A 20053-nucleotide genomic window follows, 5' to 3' on the forward strand; every position below is an offset into this window, starting at 1 on the left:
TCCTCTTGCCCAGGGCCGGACCTGGCTGTTACCAGGGCCCAGCTGAGGCATCCTCTGCTTTGTGTTGGTGTTGAAAGGGAAAAGAAGCCAGGGAGGGACAGCCACCCCCTGCCTTGAGCCCAGGACACAGCCGGCCCCCACCCCCAGCCTGAGCCCTCCCAGCAGCAGGAGTGGGGACAGGGCTTGCTTCAGCCCCAAGGCAAGAAGAGAAGCAAGAGACAGGCAGCACCACAATAAAGTACAAACAGTCTTTATTTCAGCACAGATCCTGCAGTCAAAAGCCTCTCCAGGCACCAGGTGAGGAAGGGGCAGTCCCAGGGGAGAGGAGCAAGGATGGGGGAAGATAGGAAAAGTGAGGTGCTAGGACTGGCTTTGCTCCCATCCCCAGCCAAATCCAGGACTGCTGGTGGGATTTGGGGTGCCTGGAAGGGCCCAGGCTGCTGGAAAGGGCCAGAACATGCCCCAGGAGTGACTCTGGATCCCAGTGTGGGAGCAGCAGTGCTGGGAGGACTGCAGGAGTGGCAGAGGGGCACAGGCTGCAGGACCAACATCTCCCCAGTGCAGGCAGCTCTCCCCTCCCCATCCCTGCCCCAAATCCCAGCGGTGTCTCCCCACACATGGGTTGGGGTCAGAGTGGCTGAGGGAGCCAAGAAAGAACCAGAGGCAGCAGCTGCAGAACCAGGGGAGCCCTTTTATTGCACAGCCAAGCAGGGCACGTTCCCCTCCTCACTCCCAAAGAGCAGGGAGGCAACCCCAGAGCTCAGCCCAACCCAGAAAAAGCAGGACCACAGGGCAGCAGGGAATGGGGGCCTGGGGGCAGGAAGGAGCCCCATCGTGTCCCCTCTGCTCCTCTCACAGGCCCTGCAGCTGAAGCTAGGGCAGGGCTAAGTCCCAGACAGCCCAGATTGGGTGGATGAGGCAACAGAGGCCACGTGCGGTGTCAGAGAACTGTGCCCAGCTCAGTAGGGCAGTCCTGCTCCCCATGGAACACTCCAGCCTTCACCCAGCCTTCAGAGAGAGCCTATTCCAGGAGCTAACAGAACCAAGGGTGAATTTTGATCCCTCAGGGAAGCAGAGGAAGGGGTGACAAGAGGAGGCAGTAGATGTGGGAAGGCAGCAGCAGGCAGGAGGGCCAGGGCAGCATGGCCATGGCAGTGCTCCAGGCACTGTGATGCCTGCAGGGACTGGCCCAGTCCTCTCCCCACCTCCTGCAAAAGGGGGTGCCCAGCTCCCAGGGGCCGGGGCACGTCTCTGCGGGGCCACACTGCCTCACGTCTGTGCCAGCGAGAGCTCCTCCAGGCCCTCCTTCCCCAGCCGGTACCTGGCGAGGTCCTTGCGCGTCACCATCCCCACCACCTGCCAGAACAGGGACAGGGTCCAGCCCGATGTGGGCACACAGGGCCTGGGGACAGTGTGTCCCTGTCCCCTGCAGGAGCCCAGGCTGCTTGGACACAGCAAGCAGGGACTCACCTCGTTGCGATTGTCCACGACCACCAAGTGCCGCAGGCCCAGGGCTCGGAAGAGCTTGAACACGCGGGGCAGGGACGCCTCCTGCGGGGCAGAACGGGGCTGGGGGGCTGCAGCACCCCCGGCCAGCCCCACTGCCCACCCTGATCCCCAGGAGCTGTGCACAGGGGTCCCTGGCCGTTACCTGGGGCACGGTGTAGGGCGAGGGGTTCATGAACTCGCTGAGGTCAATCATGCACTCGCGCTCGTCCTGGGAGACGTGAATGGACTGGATGGGGGGGAAGCGGGGGTAGGCGTCCCGAAAATCCTTCAGCTTCAGCCGCCGCTGCACCACGCTCAGGTTGGCCCTTTCCACAAAAACCTGGGGAGGAAGGACATGGCTGGGGACTATCACAGGCACCACGACAATGCACAGGGCCAGGGAGGGAAAAGGGCAGAAGGGTGGGACAGGTGGACCATCCGCAGAAGCAGAGCCTGTTTCCCACTCTCTCAGGGTTTGTGAGCCCAGTGGGGTGCAGGATGGTGCTGGGGTAACCCCACCACCGAATGGCAGCACCACCATCCCCCTGGGTGAGCTGAGGGAGATGACAGGACCCTGTGCCAGCTGAGCAAGGCAGGCAGCAAGGGGCCTGAGACAGGACTGGGACAGCAGACACAAGGCAGTCTCCAGGCAGCATCACCCACCTTGTGCTTCAGCAGGACGATGAGCTGGGAACGCAGGATCAGACCCCGCAGCCCGGCAACCTGCAACAGGCACCGTGTGTGAGGGTCCCACGCTGCAGCCAGCCCTCGGGGGGCCACCCCAGCTGCATCCCCTCCCCAGGGGCACCCAGCCCACCTGTGTGGTGTCGGGGTTGCTCTCCACCACGGGGAAGCCGTTGTGGTTGGAGGAGGTGTCACTGAGGATGTCCACAACCGTGCCCACGCGCTCGATCCTCCGCAGGCAGGTGACAGGAGTGCTCATCACCTCCCTGCAGGGAAAGCTCTGGGTGGAACACAGCCCCATGGCAGCACTCACTGCATCCTGCAGTCATACACTGGTTTGCTGGGAAGGGACCTAGAAGCTCATCTCATTCCAAACCCTTTCCATGGGCAGGGACACCTTCCACTAGACCAGATGGCTCCAAGCCCTGTCCAATCTGGCCTTGGATAGCAGTTCAAGGGATGGGGCAGCCACAGCTTCTCTGGGCACCCTGTGCCAGGGCCTCAACACCCTCACACCCTAAATATCCCCCCAACACACATGACTCAATGCTGATGCCTCCTCTGTCCCCAAAAGCTGTCAGGGAGAGAGGAACACACTGCAGATCACATCCCTGCTGGGGAAGAAGCTGAGCTGTGGTACCAGGGGACAGCAGGCTCCTGTAACCAAAAGGTCACCACCTCCACTCCCAGCTCAGGCCAACACTGGGGTCCAAAGGCTGCTGCCACAGCAATGCCCAGCCCACCTACCTGGCTGTGAGGGAGTGGGATGTCACTGGGGCCTCCCAGTGCAGGAAGGGGACACTTTGCAGCTGGATGTGCATGTCGTACAGTCCCTGCAACAAGAGCCAAGCCATCAGCAGAGGCCTGGTGAGATGCCAAGGGGCACAACCAGGCAGCAGCTCATCCCTTAGAGCGAGCACATGCCTGTCCTGGCCCCCGCTGGCCCCCCAGCCCTGGGGAGCACACCAGCCCTCACCTCCACAAAGTAGTCTCCCACAATCTTTGCTGTCATCAGCACCAGCATGATGGGGAAGCCATAGGTGACGTTGCCTGTTGCCTCCATCATGATGACAGTGAGACTCAGGGTCATCCGCACGATCCCACCTGCCAGAGACACCCAGGGGGTTTAGAAGGGCAGGGAAACACAGAGTGAGGGCATCACAGAACAGCTGAGGGCCCTGAACCTCTCAGTGATCCAGGAATGCCCACCCAGGGGTGCCCCAGGCCAGCCCAGCCCTCACTGTGCTTGGCAGGGTGATGAGGAAGCTGACAGGCTGGGCTTCAGCTGGGAGGGAAGCTGTCAGGGAAGCAGGGAGTGCTTTTTCCCATGACATCTTTACCCCAACCAACACTGTGCCATGGGCAACTCACCCAGCTGTGCAGCAGCTCCCATCAGGGCATACTTCCCAGGATCAGCCCAGATCTGAGCACAGGAAAGAAAAGGAGCCAAGTCACCTGCTGGCTCCAGGGCATTCAGAATAGTCAGCAGAGTCCTGGTCCCCAAACCCCCCTCCAAAGTGGGGAGAGCTGCCTGAACAACCCAGCTGCTGGCAGGGCTCCACTGGGACGTCGGGAGGCCCAGACCCAGCTCAGGAAGACATCAAGCAAGGAGCCAGCCAACTTCAGAGCTTTCAGCCAGCTCCAGGCACGCTGCCTGAACATGCCACCAGCCCAGCAGAGAGGGAGGAGAGCTGGGTGCCAGGAGTTCCCAGGCACGACTCACCGAGCCCTTGGTCAGGTAGGACAGGGAGATGCCAAAGAGCCTCCCCCAGGCTGCCCCGATCAGCAGGGAGGGGATGAAGACCCCTGCAGACACTGTCAGGCCATAGGTCCAGCAGGCCAGGAAGAAATACATCAGTGTGAACATGCCCAGTGTCATGGGGTTGTAGGAACCTGGGGTGGGGACAGAACAGAGTCAGTGCTGGTCCCACAGCCCAGGGGACACTGATCAGGCAGCAGCAGCCCCACAATTCACTCCCAGCAGTGAGAACCCCTCTTCTTGGGCTGCACCTCCTGCCCTGGCAGCACAGGTACAGCCTTTCAAACTGGCTCTTCAGGTCATTTCTGCCCCCTCCAGCAGCCCCCCACCCAGCCAGTGCCATCCCAAGCCCTCACATCCCATCCCTCCATCTTGTGACTCATCCCCTCCCAGCCCTGTGGTTCCCAGACTCCCATGATGAACTTCAAGGCCCTGAGGGAGGGACTGCCAGGGCTGAAGGACAAGGTTGGGAGGACAGAGGTCCCACTGCCAGCTTTGGGATCAACTGAGCAGGGCACGTCCTGCAAAGTCCCTCCCATCCTGCAGCTCCCACAGCTGCTCCAGCGAGTGCCATGCTGTCCCACAGCACAGGCTGTGCCATCCCAGTGAGACCCTGCTGACCCCACAGCCCAGCTAAGTGCTATTTTAGGATTGCTGAGCACCCCAGTCTAGTTTAAACAGGTACATTGCAACCCCTCCTTCAGACAGCAGCCTTGAGCCAGGGAGGTCCCCCAAGCACTGCAGGGAGCAGCCCCAGGACACAGGATGGTCCTCTCTTGGCTGCAGATGGCCAAGCTGCACCCTCTGGGCTGAGGATCTCTCTGTTCCCCACCCACGTGCAGCTGGGCACAGAACTCAGATTCCACAGCAGGCAGAGGAGACACCGGGGTCACACCAGGTCCAAGGAAAGTGGAGCTAGAACCTGGGAACCAAACTGCATTTCCCAAGCAAATCCAAACCCCAAGATCCACCTCCACAACCTGCCCAGAAGGTAAAGTCATTATGGGGCAAGTGGCCCTGCTAATTAAGAAAACATCCCAGCAACATTTCCAGAACAGACTTCAGACAGACAGCAAAGGTCAGACACACTCTCACACAACTCAGAAGCAACACAGCCTGCAAATGTGCACGACCAAAACCAGGTCCTTGGCCCCACAGCCCTTTGGCCGAGCTCAGGGGTGCCACCAGTCACAGCACCCATCCCTCCTCCTTCCACCACTGTAGCACAGTGTTTTGGGAAGCCCTCATGGGCTGATCATCCTCTGCCTTGTCCCAGCAGGGACCAAGGCACACATGGAGCCTCTCTGCTGACGTTCAAGGCCTCACTGCTGGGTGCACTGACCTGGAGGGTCATGGAAGAGGTTGACAACACTCTTCTCTGGAGTGTTGAAGAAGGCAGTGGCCATGGAGTTGTACTCTCCATCAGCACAGAAAAGCTGAAAAGGCAAGATAAGGAAGAGTTAGAAGTGGCAGGGAAGGCTGGGGGATGTGTGCCAGCGAGGAGGCAGCTCTGGGCAGGGAGGACACCTGCAGCACCCTTTGGGTCTCCAGAGGAGGGCATCAGCTGCGAGGTCCAGCGTCCCAAACCCAGCAGGGTCTTGTCTTCCTGCTCAGCCCCCAGGCCCAGGGAGCCCCCCACCCTGAAGGGTCTCCAGCTCTGCCTGCACTGGAGGGCATCAGCTGCAAGGTCCAGCGTCCCAAACCCAGCAGGGTCTTGTCTCTCCTGCTCAGCCCCCAGGCCCAGGGAGCCCCCCACCCTGAATGCTGCTCTGCAGCAGGTCCTACCTGCAGGGGATATGCCACGGAGCTCCCCTGGATGGGCTGGCAATCTCTTGAGCAGTAAATCATGACAAACCCCACAGTCGCTGTCACTGCTGCCACCAGCATGGCCTCAACCACCTGGAGGCAGGGCCGGTGGATGTACCTGTAAACAGAGGAGTGAGAGTGGCACCAGGGGTGTGGGCAGCATCAGCACGGCCTGGCTGGGCATGTCACATCAGGCACATGACAGTCTGGCTGCCTCTGCTCCCTGCCCAGACCCTGACAGGCTGTCCTGCTGCTTGAAAAGCTGGTGACAGGTATTGGCTGGGCCAGACTGGTCTCAGTTGGCTTTAGCAGCTCTCTCCCTTCTCTTAGTCCTCTCAGAGCACATGACAGTCAGGTCTGCAGTGTCTGCACCTCTCTGGGCCCCCCAGTCACTGGAGGGAAATATTTGGCAGAGTCAGAGGAGTGCTGGGATGCTGTGGGTCACAGCCACAGGCAGTGAGAGGCACGTGGCATCTTTCAGGAACTGCTGTTGCTCACATTAAATGAGAGATTACAGCCTTGCTCTGTGTGGGAATGCCTCTTTGAGGGAATGCAGAAGGCACCAGCCAAGCCACATCAATCCCCTTCATCACCCATGGGCTCTTACCTGATCCGGAACATCGTTAGCCAGTAATTGAGGGCATTGAACAGGGCTCCGAGGATCCCACCTGCAAATGACAGAGAGGAAAAGCTCAGCACGCAGGGCCCAGGCTGCCCACCACACGAGGAACCTCTGAAGATCATCCACAACCCATCCAGAGTGACCAGCAGCCCTGGCACATGTGGATGCTGTCCCTGCAGCCAGCCAGGACCTGGCACCAAGAGGAGCCTGGCACCAGCAGCAGGTGGCCAGGAGCCAATGTCACAGTGCTGGCACCAGGCAGGCAGAGGACAGGCCAAATTCATGGGGAGAAGGACAGCTCACATGGCAGCAAGGAGCTGCCCAGGGCTGCAACACACTGACTCTGCTCAACATGGGTTAAAGGGGCTTCACTTTGCTACTAAGGTTGGGCCAGGATCCAGCTCTCATCCCTGCATAAGCCCCACAAGCAGTCTCTGCTCCAGAATTTAATGGATTCCCCATTTTCTCCAGGAAACTGGACACCAAAACTTTTTAGACCCAGACAGAGAACAGAGGAAATTATTCAGACTAATCAAATGGAAACAGCAGCATTCTCTTACCAACCACTCCCATAAAGATGAAGATGGGAATTTCCTGGATTGTGTATCCCATTTTCTGCAAGCAACAAAGAAGTGGGTTTCACATCTCCTGGCCCATCTGCAGTCCCACAGTCAGTCACTCACTGCTGGGACAGCACAGCTCTACACTGACACAAGTCTCCCCTGAACAGCCCACAGCCCCCAGAAATTCCTTCTGCTGGGGCTGGTGGAGCTGAGATCTGGCCAGACCCCACAACCTGCTAAGGCAGAGCTGCCTTGGCCCTGGGCAAGGTCATTGACAAATTGATGTCCCCAAAGCTGCTAAGGGCTGTTTCCAACCCCTCCCCAAAGCCCTGCATGGGGAATACCTGTGCCTACCTCGCTGTCAAATCTGCCAAAGTTGATAAGGCCAGGGCTGGAGAGATCCCAGGCATTGCCATGGTAAACGCTCAGGACAGAGTTCAGCGTGAAGGTGGAGATCATGGAGGCAAAGAACTGGAAGGAGACGCAGCCCAGAGTCACTGCCAAGTGCCCCCGGCCCCATTTCCTCACCACAGGCTCTGTGCACTACCCCAAACCACCCCCAAGGCCCCTGGGCAGGGTTTGGTGCCCATGGTGTGGTGGGGACAGGAGGTCACATTCCCTGTGGTGGCACTCTGGGCAGCTTACACTGACCAGGCTCTGGCTTCTCCTTTTGCCTCTCTGCTGCCCTGGGGCGCAGCCCAAGGCAGCTCCCTTGGAAAGGAGCTGGCAGCCAGGCCCAAATTCAGCCCCTGAGGAGCAGGGCACAGGAGGGGAGCTGGGATGCTGCTCCCTGGGATGGGGCCTCGCTGGAGCAGGGGTGTCAGGAGGCCTGGGGCTGCAGGGCACCCAGAAAAGGCAATGCCTCACACCAGAACCAGCAGCTCTCCACTGCTCTCCAGCACTTACGATTCTCCACGTCAGGAACTGGTTCCAGAAGGAAGCCCCTTCCTCCAAGCTGAACAGGACACCCCCTGCAAACACAAGATACAACATCTACACAAGGGGCACGTGCATCTGAGGCAGAGGAGCCCCTTGCCCTTGGGAAGGGCCAACAACTGCATGGCCTGGCAGGAAAACTTGTGAGGCCCCTGCAGTGCCCTGTGCAGATCCCAAGAGATGCCTCCAAGCAGGTGGGAGTAACCTCCTGAGGAAATCCATGTCCAGGCACTGCTCAGTGCCAGAAAGCAACAACCCAAAATGAAATAAACCAGACTCAAGACAACGTCATCACTGAAGTTCAAAATACTAGACTAGGAATTTCAACATCAAAAATACAAGCAATCCCACCCTAGAAATATCTAAAATAGAAGATGACAAAACAAAAAAATCAAACCACAAAAATACAACTTCAAAGCAAAGTCAACACCTTATAAAATTTACAGCAGCTTTTAAAGGAGATCAATCTGTTTTAAAAATTACGAATTATAAATTTACTCCACTTCTGAACATACTAAGAGAAGACTATAACATCAAATCTCCAAGAACTTTGACTTTTAAAACTCAAAAACCCTTAAAAAAAATCACTGAAACTCTTCAAAAAAACCCACCACATTGTTGTACTCCAAAAAAACCCTTTTTCCTCACAGTGTTAAAAAAATACAACTTTATAATCTCATATTTCAGTGAGACTCTTCTGTAAAAATCCTTTGTTATAACATATAATACATAACATATAATACATAACATATAACCTATAACATATAAGAGACGCACCCACGGGGGCGCCGAACGCGGCCGAGACGCCGGCGGCAGCTCCGGCCGACACAAAATCCCTCTTCTCGGTGTCCCTGCGGAAGTACTCGAAGATCTGAAACAGGAGTGAAGGCACCTTCAGGGCTGGCCAGGGCCTGAGCTTAGGCAGGACACAGGGGATGATGCCAAGGCACACGGGAACAGCCTGGGCTGGCACAGCACAACCCCTCGGACCTCAACACCAACCTTGAAGTCTCGCTTTAAGGACGTGGATCTGCCCTGGGAGATGCCGGCAGCGATCACGGATCCAGAGTGAATCATGGGTCCTTCCTAGGGGCCAGAGAGCACAGCAGATCAGGGAAGGAAGAACGTGGCTGAATGCTGCTCACCAGCTTGCAGTCCTGAAGCTGGATTGGGAGTGTTTCCCTCTACAGACCCTGATGTTTTCCCTCTCCTCATCCTGGAGGTGTTCAAGACCAGGTTGGACAGAACTCTGAGCGACCTGGTCTAGTGAAAGGTGTTTCTGCCCATGGCAGAGGTTTGGAATGAGGTGATCTTTAGGATCTCTTCCAACCCAAGCCATTCCATGGTTTTATGAAATCCTTATCCTGGCATGTGCCCCCCTTGCCCACCTCCTGTTCCCACCAGCTGAGGAAACAAGTGTTTCCCTTGCCTGCCTTCAATCCCAGCAGCTCAGAAAGGTCCCAATGGGGCACCCAACTCTCCCCCACCTACTGTTTGCAGGGACAGCCACTGATGGACAGGGATTGCTGCTCTCTGTCCTAAGCCAAGCCACAGGCAGGCTGGCATGGTGGCACCACGTGCCCCAGGGGCTCCCCAAACTTGGCAGTGCTGCAGTCACCTTGGCCAGCAGACACCAGGGAATAACACAGGAAAGTCACCACAGGGCCCTCAGCACCCTGTCCCCAGCACAGGCTGTGACACAAGTGCCAGCAGCAGGGACCAACAGGTCAGCAGCATGTCAGAGAGCACTTGGTGCACTTCACCTTGCCAACAGCCAGGCCGCCGACCACCGAGAGGATGACCCCGCAGACTTTGATCACCAGGGTCTGCAACACAGAGAAGGACACAGCATGGCACGGGGGTGGCACGAGGAACACAGCCATGGCAGCCACAGGGGACACACCCCAGTGGGCATGGGAGGAGCCAAGGACTCCAGGGAACTCGTGATTCTCAGCCCCCACACTGTGGCAACAGGGTTGGTCAATTTTCTTCTTAGCCAGAGCAAAAGTCTACCCAAAGCTGCTCTTCCCAGTGCCAGCTGCTGGTCCCAGGGCAGGAGATTTAACCTCTGGCACTGGGGGGACACAGCTATGGAGCTGGGAGCTCCTGCCAGCCCCTGCTGTGCCACAGTGTGGGCAGGGACCACTCCAGGACCACACAATGTGCCCAGGCCATCCCACCACCTCCTGCTTCCTACCTTGAGCCGGACAACATGTGGAATCTTCACACCATTGAGGTAACATTTGATCTGGGGAATGCCACTGCCAGCTGCCACGGGCTGCAGGGAGCAGGGAGAGCTGTCACACACAGGATGGGGACACACCAGCCACCTCACCCCTGTCTCTCAACACAGGGCACACACAGCACACCCTCAGGGTGGCTCTGAGATGAGGCCAAAGCTCTTCAACAGGCTCTGGAGATGGGCTTGAGGGAGACACCCACTTCCTAAGGGCAAATGTGCCAAGGAAAAGGAGCTGGATGGGTTCCTGGGGACACTGAGGTGTTCCCCCCATCCTGTCACAGCTACAGAAATGTCACACTTGGTGACCAGGGAAAACAAAGACAAAGCCACAAGGAAGGCACTGTGGATTAGAGTGATCCATAAGGAGTCCCAGACTCTGGCTTGTCCTCCAGAGGCTGTAGCTGAGGCACCCAGCCAGACTGGTCATTGCTGGTACTCAGGTACACCCAACACAGAGAGGCTGAGCTAGGCCAAGGCTTGGGAGAGCTGCACTGCCACCCAAGGCTGGAGCACAGCCTCTGCCCCAGGCTGCCAGCACATCCCAGAGCCTGCCAGCCCCACAAAAACCCCACAGAAACCCCAGAGCACAGCTGGAGCAAACACCAAGGAGCTGGTGCTACCAGGAGCAAAACTGGCAGAAACACATTCACTGTTCACAAAATTTTGCATGTTTTCTGGAAACATGACCCTGCTTTGCCCATGTAAAGAGCCCAGAACAGTTCCAAACTCTTACCTCTATGAAGGCAACGATCAGAGAGCCCACCATCACCACGCTGGCATTCAGGGTGGCCCAGAGTAACAGGGAGAAAGAGAGGCCCCCTTTGGCTGTGAACTTGTCAATGTCTGGGGCAGCAGCTCAAGGAAAGGCCAGTATTGCCTGGGTACCATCCTCCCACCCCAGCATCTCACAGAATCACAGGGTGGTTTGGGTTGGATGCCACCTTAAAAACCATCTAGCTCCAACCCCCTGCCATGGGCAGGGATGCCATTCACTAGGCCAGGTTGCTCCAAGCCCCCTGTCACTCAGAGCATCCAAGGCAGATGAAATGAGCCTCCTGTTACAGCAGTGCCCAGGCACAGCTCAGCCCTGCAGAGCAGCAGAGTCTGTGCCACCAAACCGGAGCGAGGGAGCGCTGCCCTCCTCCCCCACGACCCCTCTGTCACACTGCCAGGAGATGCCAGAGGTCCCAGGTGGCCAGCAGGCAGAGCTGTGTGAGGATACTGTCCTTCACCACGCGGTACTTGAGGCCAGCCAGGTTCTCCACCACGATGTCGATGAAGCAGGCCACGAGGCCGGTGAGGATGCCGATCATGGCGCAGATCACCCAGCGCTTGATCTCCACCGTGCGGAAAGCCTGAGGGGCACACAGCACTCAACCCTGGGCCAGCCAGCCTGGCATCCAGGGCACCCCAACACACTGCCACTTTCCCCAGCGCACTCCCGAGCCTGGGAAGCTCTGAGGAGAGCCAGGGAGTACCGATGCTGGCTGATCCAGTGAAGCCTGGACACAATTTACTGATTTCAAGCAGTGCTCTTGCACCTTAGGGATCCCACAGAGATACTTTTTTAGCTTGCCTGCCTCCATTAGGCCCATCCTGCTGGGATTCTTGCTGTGGCACTGCCTCCCAAAACCCCCAGGGCAGATGTTTCACATGACTCCAGAAGTCCCTCTGCTGCCCCATACCACCAGGGCACCCAGATTAGCTCCCATTCCAACCACCTCATGCTGGCTCCTTGATCCTTGGGTTTCACAGCTTGTCACAAGCTGGTCAGTGCCCATAAACCCATCCCAGCTCAACCAAGGCTTTAAGCACAACCTCCTCTGGCACAGAGAAATCCCCAGCAGCTGGGCAGGGGGAACAGCTTCCCCTGTCCACCCCAGCTGAGATGATCTGTGGGCAGCCCAGCAAGACTCACCGCATGGTTTATCCTCCTCTCCTCCTCCAGGAAAAGCTGGTTTTCACTGTTGTCATAGTCCAAGCTCTAGTTTGGGAAAGGGAGATGTTGTTAGAGAAGTTACCCCCATGCTGGGGAGAACTGTCTTCAGCCCCTCACCCTGCTCTTGTTATCATTTTCCTTCCTCCATGTGCTCCTTCAGCAATGAAACCACCCTCATGGGTCAGCTGTGAGCCCTGCTCCCTCACACCTCACCTGCTGCACCCCAGAGGGCAGACACAAGATGGGGCAGATGGGCACCTACCTCGTACTTGAGTGACAGCAGCTTCTCGTTGTGGGGGATCTCGTTGGGACGCTGCCGAGGGACCTCTGTCTCCTGTGGGATGTGATGCACAGCTTAGGATGGTCAGGTCAGAGTCCAGCCCTCCCATCCACGTGTTGGTTTAACTCCTTTTGACGCTCAGGACATGCACAGAGGACTGCAGGTGCAAGCTGCCTGGCAGGCAGGGATCTGGGATGATTTTCCACCACTTGGAGGATGTGTGGGATTTAAGGCAGCTGGACCAGCTGTCAGGGGTGCACCCTCACCAAGCACCACTGCCACACTGACCTGGCACTGAACACAAGCAACTCCATGCCCCAGTGGAGGGCAACCTTTCACCTTGGCAGGAAATTCCTTAGGCCAAAAGCAAGGAGCTATTTCAAGCAAACCCACGCTTTTGGGCAGAAACCAAATTCTGTTTCCCAAACGCCTTTGACCGTGCAAGCTGTTCCCAGCTCCGAATTAGGGCATTTACTGAGGATGCCAGAGGGGCCCCTGGGGCAGCAGCAGCTGCCCACGCCACGGAGGTCACCCAGCCCAGGAAGAAGTGCTGGAGTTCTCGTGGAACAAGAGGAATGTGAAGGAGGGAACAGCAGCAGCTGTTACTGGAAGAGGGGAAGGGGTCCCAGTAACAGTGGGTCTCTCTCTGTGCTGCTCACCAGCTCATGGATGTCCTCGTTGAGGTCCACATTGCTCAGCTGCCCGATGCGCAGGAAGGAGGAAGGAGTGAGCTGAGGAGAGAAGGGGAAATGAGGTCAACTCCTGCACTTCAAATCTCTCAGGAGGATGGAGCAGGCGTGCAAGATGCTCGTGCTCTGCCTCCCTCGCTGAGCTCTGCCCACCTGCCACTGCCAGAGCCCCCCAAAATGCAGCACCCTGCTCTCAGAGGACACACCGAGGAGGTGGCATCCGACACCCCGGAGGGAACCAGAGGCAGCAGCAGCCTGCCAGGATTTGGGTGAGCTGCTCCAACCTGTCAGCTGGCAGAGCCAGCTCACTGGGGAGGTGCCAGCCAGCAGCGGCTCACCGGGGACTGGCCACCACCAGCCCCTGGCAGGGAGCGCCGTGCCGGCAAACCTGTGCTGAGCAGCACGTTCCACACTCCCCTGGGGCTGGGGAGGGACAGAGCCCCTGCACAATGTGCCACCTGCACAGCCACAAGCTCACCACGACGTGCCCTCGGCTGCCAGGCCCAGCCAGCAGCAAGGGGCAGCTGAGGGCACGTCTGGCTCTGCCATCTGCTCCACGGCAGGGGTCACCCGCCAGGAGAGCAGCACACCACGTCAGCATGTTTGTCACCCCCCGAGCAGCTGGGACCAGAGTGACACCAGGCTGGCTGCCAGCCAGGAGGCACAGGAGGAAGTGGGTGCACTGCTCCTGCACAGCCTTGGGGACTCTGGTGTCTCTCTGAGCCAGCCCCAGTGTGATGCTGGGAAGCAGCATTTGCATCTCCCTCTGGGGAGCAGCTTCTCCTTTCACTGGTGAGCACTCGGGGTTTTTACTGGCAGTGCAGTTGCATAGCATGGGAGTTTTTTGACTTTTTGGGGCATCTCTGTCTCCAAGCAGGGGCTTGGACTGTTGCTGAGCAGTGCCACAGGGGGACCCAGCTGGAGCAGGCGGGCTGCTGTCACCCCTCCATCCCCACAGGGATGCACAAGGATCCGAGCACTGCTCCAAGGACAGCCCAAACACCATTCCTCAGCACTAAGATCTTCCCTCTGGAGCCTCACCCCTCCCCAGCTGCCAGGTTAGAGAACTGGAGGATAGGAGAGGGATGGTGAGGGCAGCAGCAGAGCTCTGGCAGGTCAGTCTGTCTCTGCTGGCAGGTCCCAGATGGAGGCCCTGGCTGCTTTAATCCCCACGATCCCGTCTGGAACGTGCAGGCCAGAGCTGCTGGGAGCCCTGCACGTCACTGCAGAGGAAGAATATCCCTTTGTGTCTGCAGTCTGACCTATTTTCCCATTTTTCTCTCTGCTCCACATTCTCCTTCACTCCCTGACCTGCAGATGGGTTCTGTCCCAGCTTCTCAAACCCTCTCTGGTGCCTTTTAGCCCCCAGCAGCTCCAGCCCCCAGTGCTCCATGCTGCCACTTCCAGACACCGGTTTGGCAAAACCACCCTGGGCTTTGCTTCTGGTCCATGATGGCTCCACACTCCCAATGGAAAGGATCCAGGTGCAGCCTTTTCCCAGCAGTCAGAGCAGACCACAGTGGACTTCTAAGAGCTGGGTACACACAAAGCTGTCACCTCCCTGGACGGGAACTTAGGGTCACGAGCTGGATACAGGAACTGCCTGTTCCAGTGCCTGCCAGTGCCCAGCTGCTCTGGTGGCAGGCTGAGGTCCCAGCCAGGCCCCCACCATCCTGGGGACGGGGAAGGACACATTCCTCACCCTGAAACCTGGAGGGACAAAGATGACACCTTGCAAAGGAGCACACACCCACCTGGACTGAGGAAGCACAAGGATTTAAGGCTCCTGCTAGGTGCCACACATCTAGGGCAAGATCAGGGCAAGGAGATGGAAAATGTCACTCATGCCATGCCCCTTGTGTAAGGCCTCAGGCAGGAGCAGCCCTGCAGGGAAAATTCTCCTTCTGTTAGCTATGGGGTCTGCAGACACACCAAATGTGGCTGAACCTGTGACATCCCACCCTGTTCCCTCCTTTCCTGTGGAGAAAGCAGCCAGGGCACAGCAGCTCAATTCCCCACTGACTGAGCCCCAGCAGGACACAAGCACAGATGGAGGGAAAGGAGGTGCAGTGGAGCCTGAAGCTGAACTTCCTTAGACAAGCAGCATATTTTAATATCCTCCCCTTGAGCCCTGGCACCTCTGTGGCATCTGCAAGCAGAGGCCTGGCTCCTGTCTCACCACCACAGGGATCACATGCCAGGAGGACAGGAAAGAGCTACTTCCAGCAGCACCCAAGAAGGATAAGAGAAAAAAAGAGATTCAGGCAGCCTGGAGCCAAGAGAAAAGGTTATTTGTGCACAGCTCAAAGACTCACTGAGCTCAAAGACTCATCCCAAGCCCTCCTTGGGATGTTTCAGACTCAGCCAAGGCAGCTGCTGATCCTGGGTACGTGTGATGTTGGTGTGACTGTGCTGTGATTATCCCCACATAAAAACATGCACTGCTGCCAAAACCCAGAGGGCACAGATGGGTTAACAGCTCTCCTGCCCCAGGAGAGGCTCTGGGACACGCTGAGCCTCACTCTGCCAGTGGCACATGAGCCCTCAGCCCATTGGGGTGGTAAAGTTAATTTCATCCTGAGCTCTGCAAAGAGATATCTGGAGCCTTGGTCTGAATCAAAGTAAGTTCTCACCAGTGTTAGTGGGCAGGAACGTTGGCTGCCCCTCCAAGGGACCTCACACCAGGCTGCAGGGAAGCCCCCAGATGCAACAGAGGCAAATACAAAGCCCTGCACCTGGATGGAGGAGTCCCAATGGTCAGAAAGTAGCTCGGCTGAAAAAGTCTTGCAGTGACCTGGTGGGTGAGTGAAGAGGTGTCATTGCAGACCTGGAGGGAAGGTGGTCAACCCCTCCTGGGTGGTGCCAGACCACTGCCAGAAGATCTGGGGAAGGGATCCCACAGCTCCACCTGGCACCTGCAATAGCACACCCAGGACCTGGCATCCAGTTTGGGCTTCCTGGGACAGAAAAGGCACAGAAAGCAAACTCAGCAAGAGAGTTAGGGGCTGGAGCACATGGCAAGATATACAAGAGAAGCTGGTGCTTCTCAGGGAGTTCTTCATGCCATCTCCAGACACCCAACAAGGGGCTACAGACAGGACAAAGCCAGACTTCCCTTGAAGCTTTGCATTGATGGGACAAGGAGCAGTGGGTAAACTGCTTAGGTATCAGAGCCAAACGTTCACCCTGTGGCTGGTGACACTGAACTTGGGACCAAATAGGGTGCAGAGTGGTGACCCAAAGCTCTGTGGATGTGTCCCTCAGGGATCTGCTCTGAGCAGGGGCTGGACTGAAGCTCCTAGCTCTAGGAATCCTGAGGTCTCTTTCCCCTTTGTTATGCTGGCACCCACTCTGAGACCAGCAAGAGCAAATTGGGGAGCAACCTCAACATGAAAAAAATCCAGCAGAAGATCTCAACCACCATCTTCCAGTCATGCCCAGGCTGTGAGAGCCCCACCATCCAGCCCAGGCTGTGTGCACAGCAACCAAGCTGTGCCCCCCAAACACTGATGGAGAACCATCAGCAGGGAGTGTCTGCCTTTGCTCCACAGGGATGAGCCGGGCTCCTCCCTGCAGGACATGACCCAGCATGAGGAGAGCCCCCTAGACACTGTCCCTTGTCCCCATCCTGTGCTCAGTGACGAACTGGCAGCACGTGACTTTCTGTTCTCGATGAGCTAAAGCCCAGCACAGACCACAGAAGGAGCCCACAGAAGCTGTGGGAGGGAAGGAGGAGGATTTCCAGCTCCCAGGGCCCTCTTGGCTGCAGAACACTCTGCCCCTGGCACCAGCCTGGGTGGAAGACTCCAGGCTGTGTCACCAGTGTGTCACCAGCACGAGAACCCGGTCACAGGCTCCAGCAGCGAACGGGGCAGATGAGCTGCAGGGCTTTTGAAACCCCCTCCTGCACACACAGCCACAGCTGAGGCAGGCTCCAAACCCACCCAGCATCATCCCCAAAACGCCTCACAGCAGGATAGAGGGCTCCTCACCTCCAGCTCACAACAGAGGAGAAAGCACCAGGACTCTCCCCAAGGTGTCACCACTTGGCTTTTGCTTCCAGGCTCCTGCTGCCACTGCCAGGGCACAGCTGCTGCTTGACCCTCACCTCCACGAGCATGGGAAATGCTGGCATTGCCCTGGCCTTTCCCTTGGCACAGGAGCAGCACAAGGATGAGGCACTGCCAGTCCCCGATGGCTTGAGCAAGCTGCAGAAAACTTCCTGAAGTTCCTGTGCTGGGGGAGGCTCCTGCCACCACTCAGGGCAGTGGCTCTCCAGGGCAGGGACAAGCAGCCTCTGACAGTAACCTGGGGTGTGCAATCTGCAGCCCATCTGCCAGGAATCAGGGCTCACCCAGCGCTCGTACTTCCCTTTTTCTGCCTCCTCCCACCAAGATTTCTTGATTGCAGCCTGGCCACTTTTGTGCACCTTGTTACTTGAGATTAAAGAAAATGAGACCAGCAACGTCCAGAGATGCACAATAAACACACAGGGGCTAAGAAGGACAAGCTGCCCAACATCAGCCTTGTCTTCATGGTGGTGACCCCTTGCTGCAGGCACCCTTTGAAGCAGGAGCATTAAACTAATCCCAAGGTCAAGGCACTTCAGCACAAATATCTTTGATGGTAGTGAAGGAGAAACGTTCTTCCACAAAAAATGGTTCATGATGGAAATTGGCTGCTCTCACTAAAATTTTCCACCCACTTCCCAGCCTGAGAAGCAACACACGTGGCTCAGGAGAGAGACAGCCCCCAGCAGGCATGATGCTCAGAGACACAGGCTGCCTTCACTCCTTGATGTGCTGCAGGCACCAGAAAGCCCTGGTGAGAGGATGAAGGCTCAGCTGGCCCCAGAGCAGAGCAGACCTCAGGGACAGGCCTCCCACAGCCCCAGGTGTGTTTATCCAGCCTCTCCTCACCCCCTGCCCACCAGAACTCATCTCAGTCCCTCTCAGCTGGGGAGCTGCAGACCCCTGTTTCCTCTGGTCACCTTAAGATCACTTTCATTTCCATTTAACAAGCACGTGACAAAGGGAACGGGTGATGTTAGGGGACATTTTTACTGTATTACCACAGCCCAGGTTTAAATCTCCCCCTGAGCTAAGCAGCTCCAGCCTCTCTTTATCTCTCTCCCAAAGCTGTCCTGCTTTCCTGCTTCAATCCACACAACTGAAAATCATCTGGGGCAAAGGGAGAGGCAGCTGCCCGACCCCAAAATACAGCCCCAGCCCTACAGAGACAGCCCAGCTGCCACTGCCAGGGGCACGTGTGCTCTGCAGCCCCAGCAAGGTACCCCTCTGCTCCTTGCCAAGGGAAATGCCACGCAGAGCCATGGCACCAGCTGGAGCTGAGCTGCCTGCACTGTGCAGGGACACAGTGACAACAAATCACATTGGTGGGGCTGGGTGCCCACCTCCAACTGCCCCTGCTGCAGCAGGCCTCAGGCACTTCTTCCAAACCGCCAGGAAAAGCCTTTCCTAATGACCCCCAGCCATGAGATCTGGTTAATCCCTTCCCTAACACCCTTCAAAACCCCCAGAACTCCCTTTGTGCTGTAAATATACAGGGTCCTGTGGCACTGCCCAGCAGGATTACTTTTATTTTCACCCCAGAGCAGCTGCCATGGCACAGCTTCCATTCCCTGCTCCCAGAGCACCACACAAGGCTCTTCCAGCCTAACGAGCCCTGCATTTCCCTCTAATTAGCCTGCTGTTCTGACTTGCCCAGGAGCAGGGCAGCACAGAATCGTGCTGGGCCAGGCATCCCTGCTAACAGCTGCCAGAATCTGGCACTGCTCCTCCCTGGCTAAGCTCAGGTCTCCCAGAAAACCCTCCACAGGAAATCCCAGATGCCACCTGGAAGCAATGCCTGTCCCACCTGGTGCTGGCACAAAAGTGCTCCACGGTCCCAGCCTGACTGCCCCCCACACCTCAGCTTCACCCTGGACAGGTGCTGAGTGCCTCACTTTCTTCCCTGAGCTGCATGAGGGGGAGAGACCACCAGGCAGGCGGCCTGGAGGCACACTGGACAGAAGTTCTCCTCACTTAATCAGCCAAATTAACTTGCCAGAGGGAACTGGCCTCCCTCTGTGCCATGGCCCACCTTGGAGCTCCATCCATCCCACAGGACACCCTGCACCCCTGCAGTGTTAGAGGCTCTCCTGTCTGAGCCCCAGCTGGTGATCAGCAGCACCTCAGGCAACAGGCTCTCACAGAAAGACATTTTTAGCAGAATTTCATTTAGCACAGATTAGTTTTACATGTACAGACGCAGACAGAACAGGGGGAATGGCTTCAAACTAAACAGAAGGGGACTAGATGAGATGTCAGTAGGACACGAGGGTGGGCAGGCTGTGGCACAGCTGTGGCTGTGCTAGCCCTGCAAGTGTCCAAAGCCAGGCTGGACAGGGCTTGGAGCAGCCTGGGGTGATGGAGGAGTCCCTGCCACGGCCGGGGTAGAACAGGATGAGCTCTGAGGCCTTTTCTACCCCAAGGCACGCCGTGATTCCCCGAACGAGGAGCGCAGCCCCAGCGGGCGGGAACCCGGCCCTGCTGAGCGCAAGTCCCGCTGCAGGAGCGGAGCGGGGCTGGAGCCGGCTGGGCGCTGACTCAGCCCCAGCTCAGATTTTCCCTCACGAGTGCCCGGCCGTGGCTGCCCCCGGCCGTGGCTGCCCCGCGCCCCGGCAGGCTCTGCTTTCCCAGCCCCGAGCGACCCCGGCCGCCCCCGCCCAGCCCCGGGCAGCGAGCGCGGTTAAACACGACCGGGGAGAGAGGGAGCGGAGCCCCGGCCCCGGCCCGCTCCGTGCTCCCTCCCCCGCGGAGCCCCCGCTCCCGGGGCGGGACCCACCTGCCGGCCGCTGCCCGCCGCACCCGGGCCGGTACCGTTCAGCAGCGGGGTGGTTTCGCCCGCACGCCCGTCCTCGTCGTCGTCGTCGCGGTCGCGGCCGGACCAGGACACCTTCTTGGCGACGTTGGCCATGCGGGGCGGCGGCGGCGGCTGCGCCGGGCCTGCCCCGCCGCGCGCTCATGTGACCGCCGCGCCGCCT

General features: G+C 58.0%; 1 protein-coding gene across 1 annotated transcript; it reads right to left on the reverse strand.

Moving 5' to 3' along the window:
- Positions 1-234: 234 nt before the first annotated feature.
- CLCN7 (chloride voltage-gated channel 7) lies at positions 235-20045 on the reverse strand. The gene is made up of 25 exons (XM_039732339.1): positions 19855-20045; positions 12979-13050; positions 12302-12373; positions 12019-12084; positions 11323-11455; positions 10834-10943; positions 10056-10136; positions 9622-9684; positions 8861-8944; positions 8636-8729; positions 7829-7893; positions 7277-7393; positions 6920-6974; positions 6345-6405; positions 5717-5855; positions 5274-5367; positions 3896-4065; positions 3544-3595; positions 3149-3276; positions 2920-3005; positions 2306-2438; positions 2152-2211; positions 1652-1828; positions 1471-1551; positions 235-1356 (listed from the first exon to the last, which is right to left on the reverse strand). The coding sequence occupies exons 1-25, from the start codon at positions 19984-19986 to the stop codon at positions 1270-1272; spliced, it is 2412 nt and encodes an 803-aa protein (XP_039588273.1). The 5' UTR covers positions 19987-20045; the 3' UTR covers positions 235-1269.
- Positions 20046-20053: the final 8 nt, after the last annotated feature.

Source organism: Passer montanus, unplaced genomic scaffold (genome assembly GCF_014805655.1).
Source record: "Passer montanus isolate IOZ18808 unplaced genomic scaffold, ASM1480565v1 scaffold8, whole genome shotgun sequence".
NCBI lineage: Eukaryota > Metazoa > Chordata > Aves > Passeriformes > Passeridae > Passer > Passer montanus.

Coding starts and splice junctions, on each gene's coding strand:
- CLCN7 (XM_039732339.1), bottom strand. CDS start 19,986: ATGGCCAACGTCGCCAAGAAGGTGTCCTGGTCCGGCCGCGACCGCGAC. Junction 2,439..2,919: donor TCCCACTCCCTCACAGCCAG/GTAGGTGGGCTG, acceptor CTTTCCCTGCAG/GGAGGTGATGAGCACTCCTG. Junction 1,829..2,151: donor TCGTCCTGCTGAAGCACAAG/GTGGGTGATGCT, acceptor CTTCCTCCCCAG/GTTTTTGTGGAAAGGGCCAA.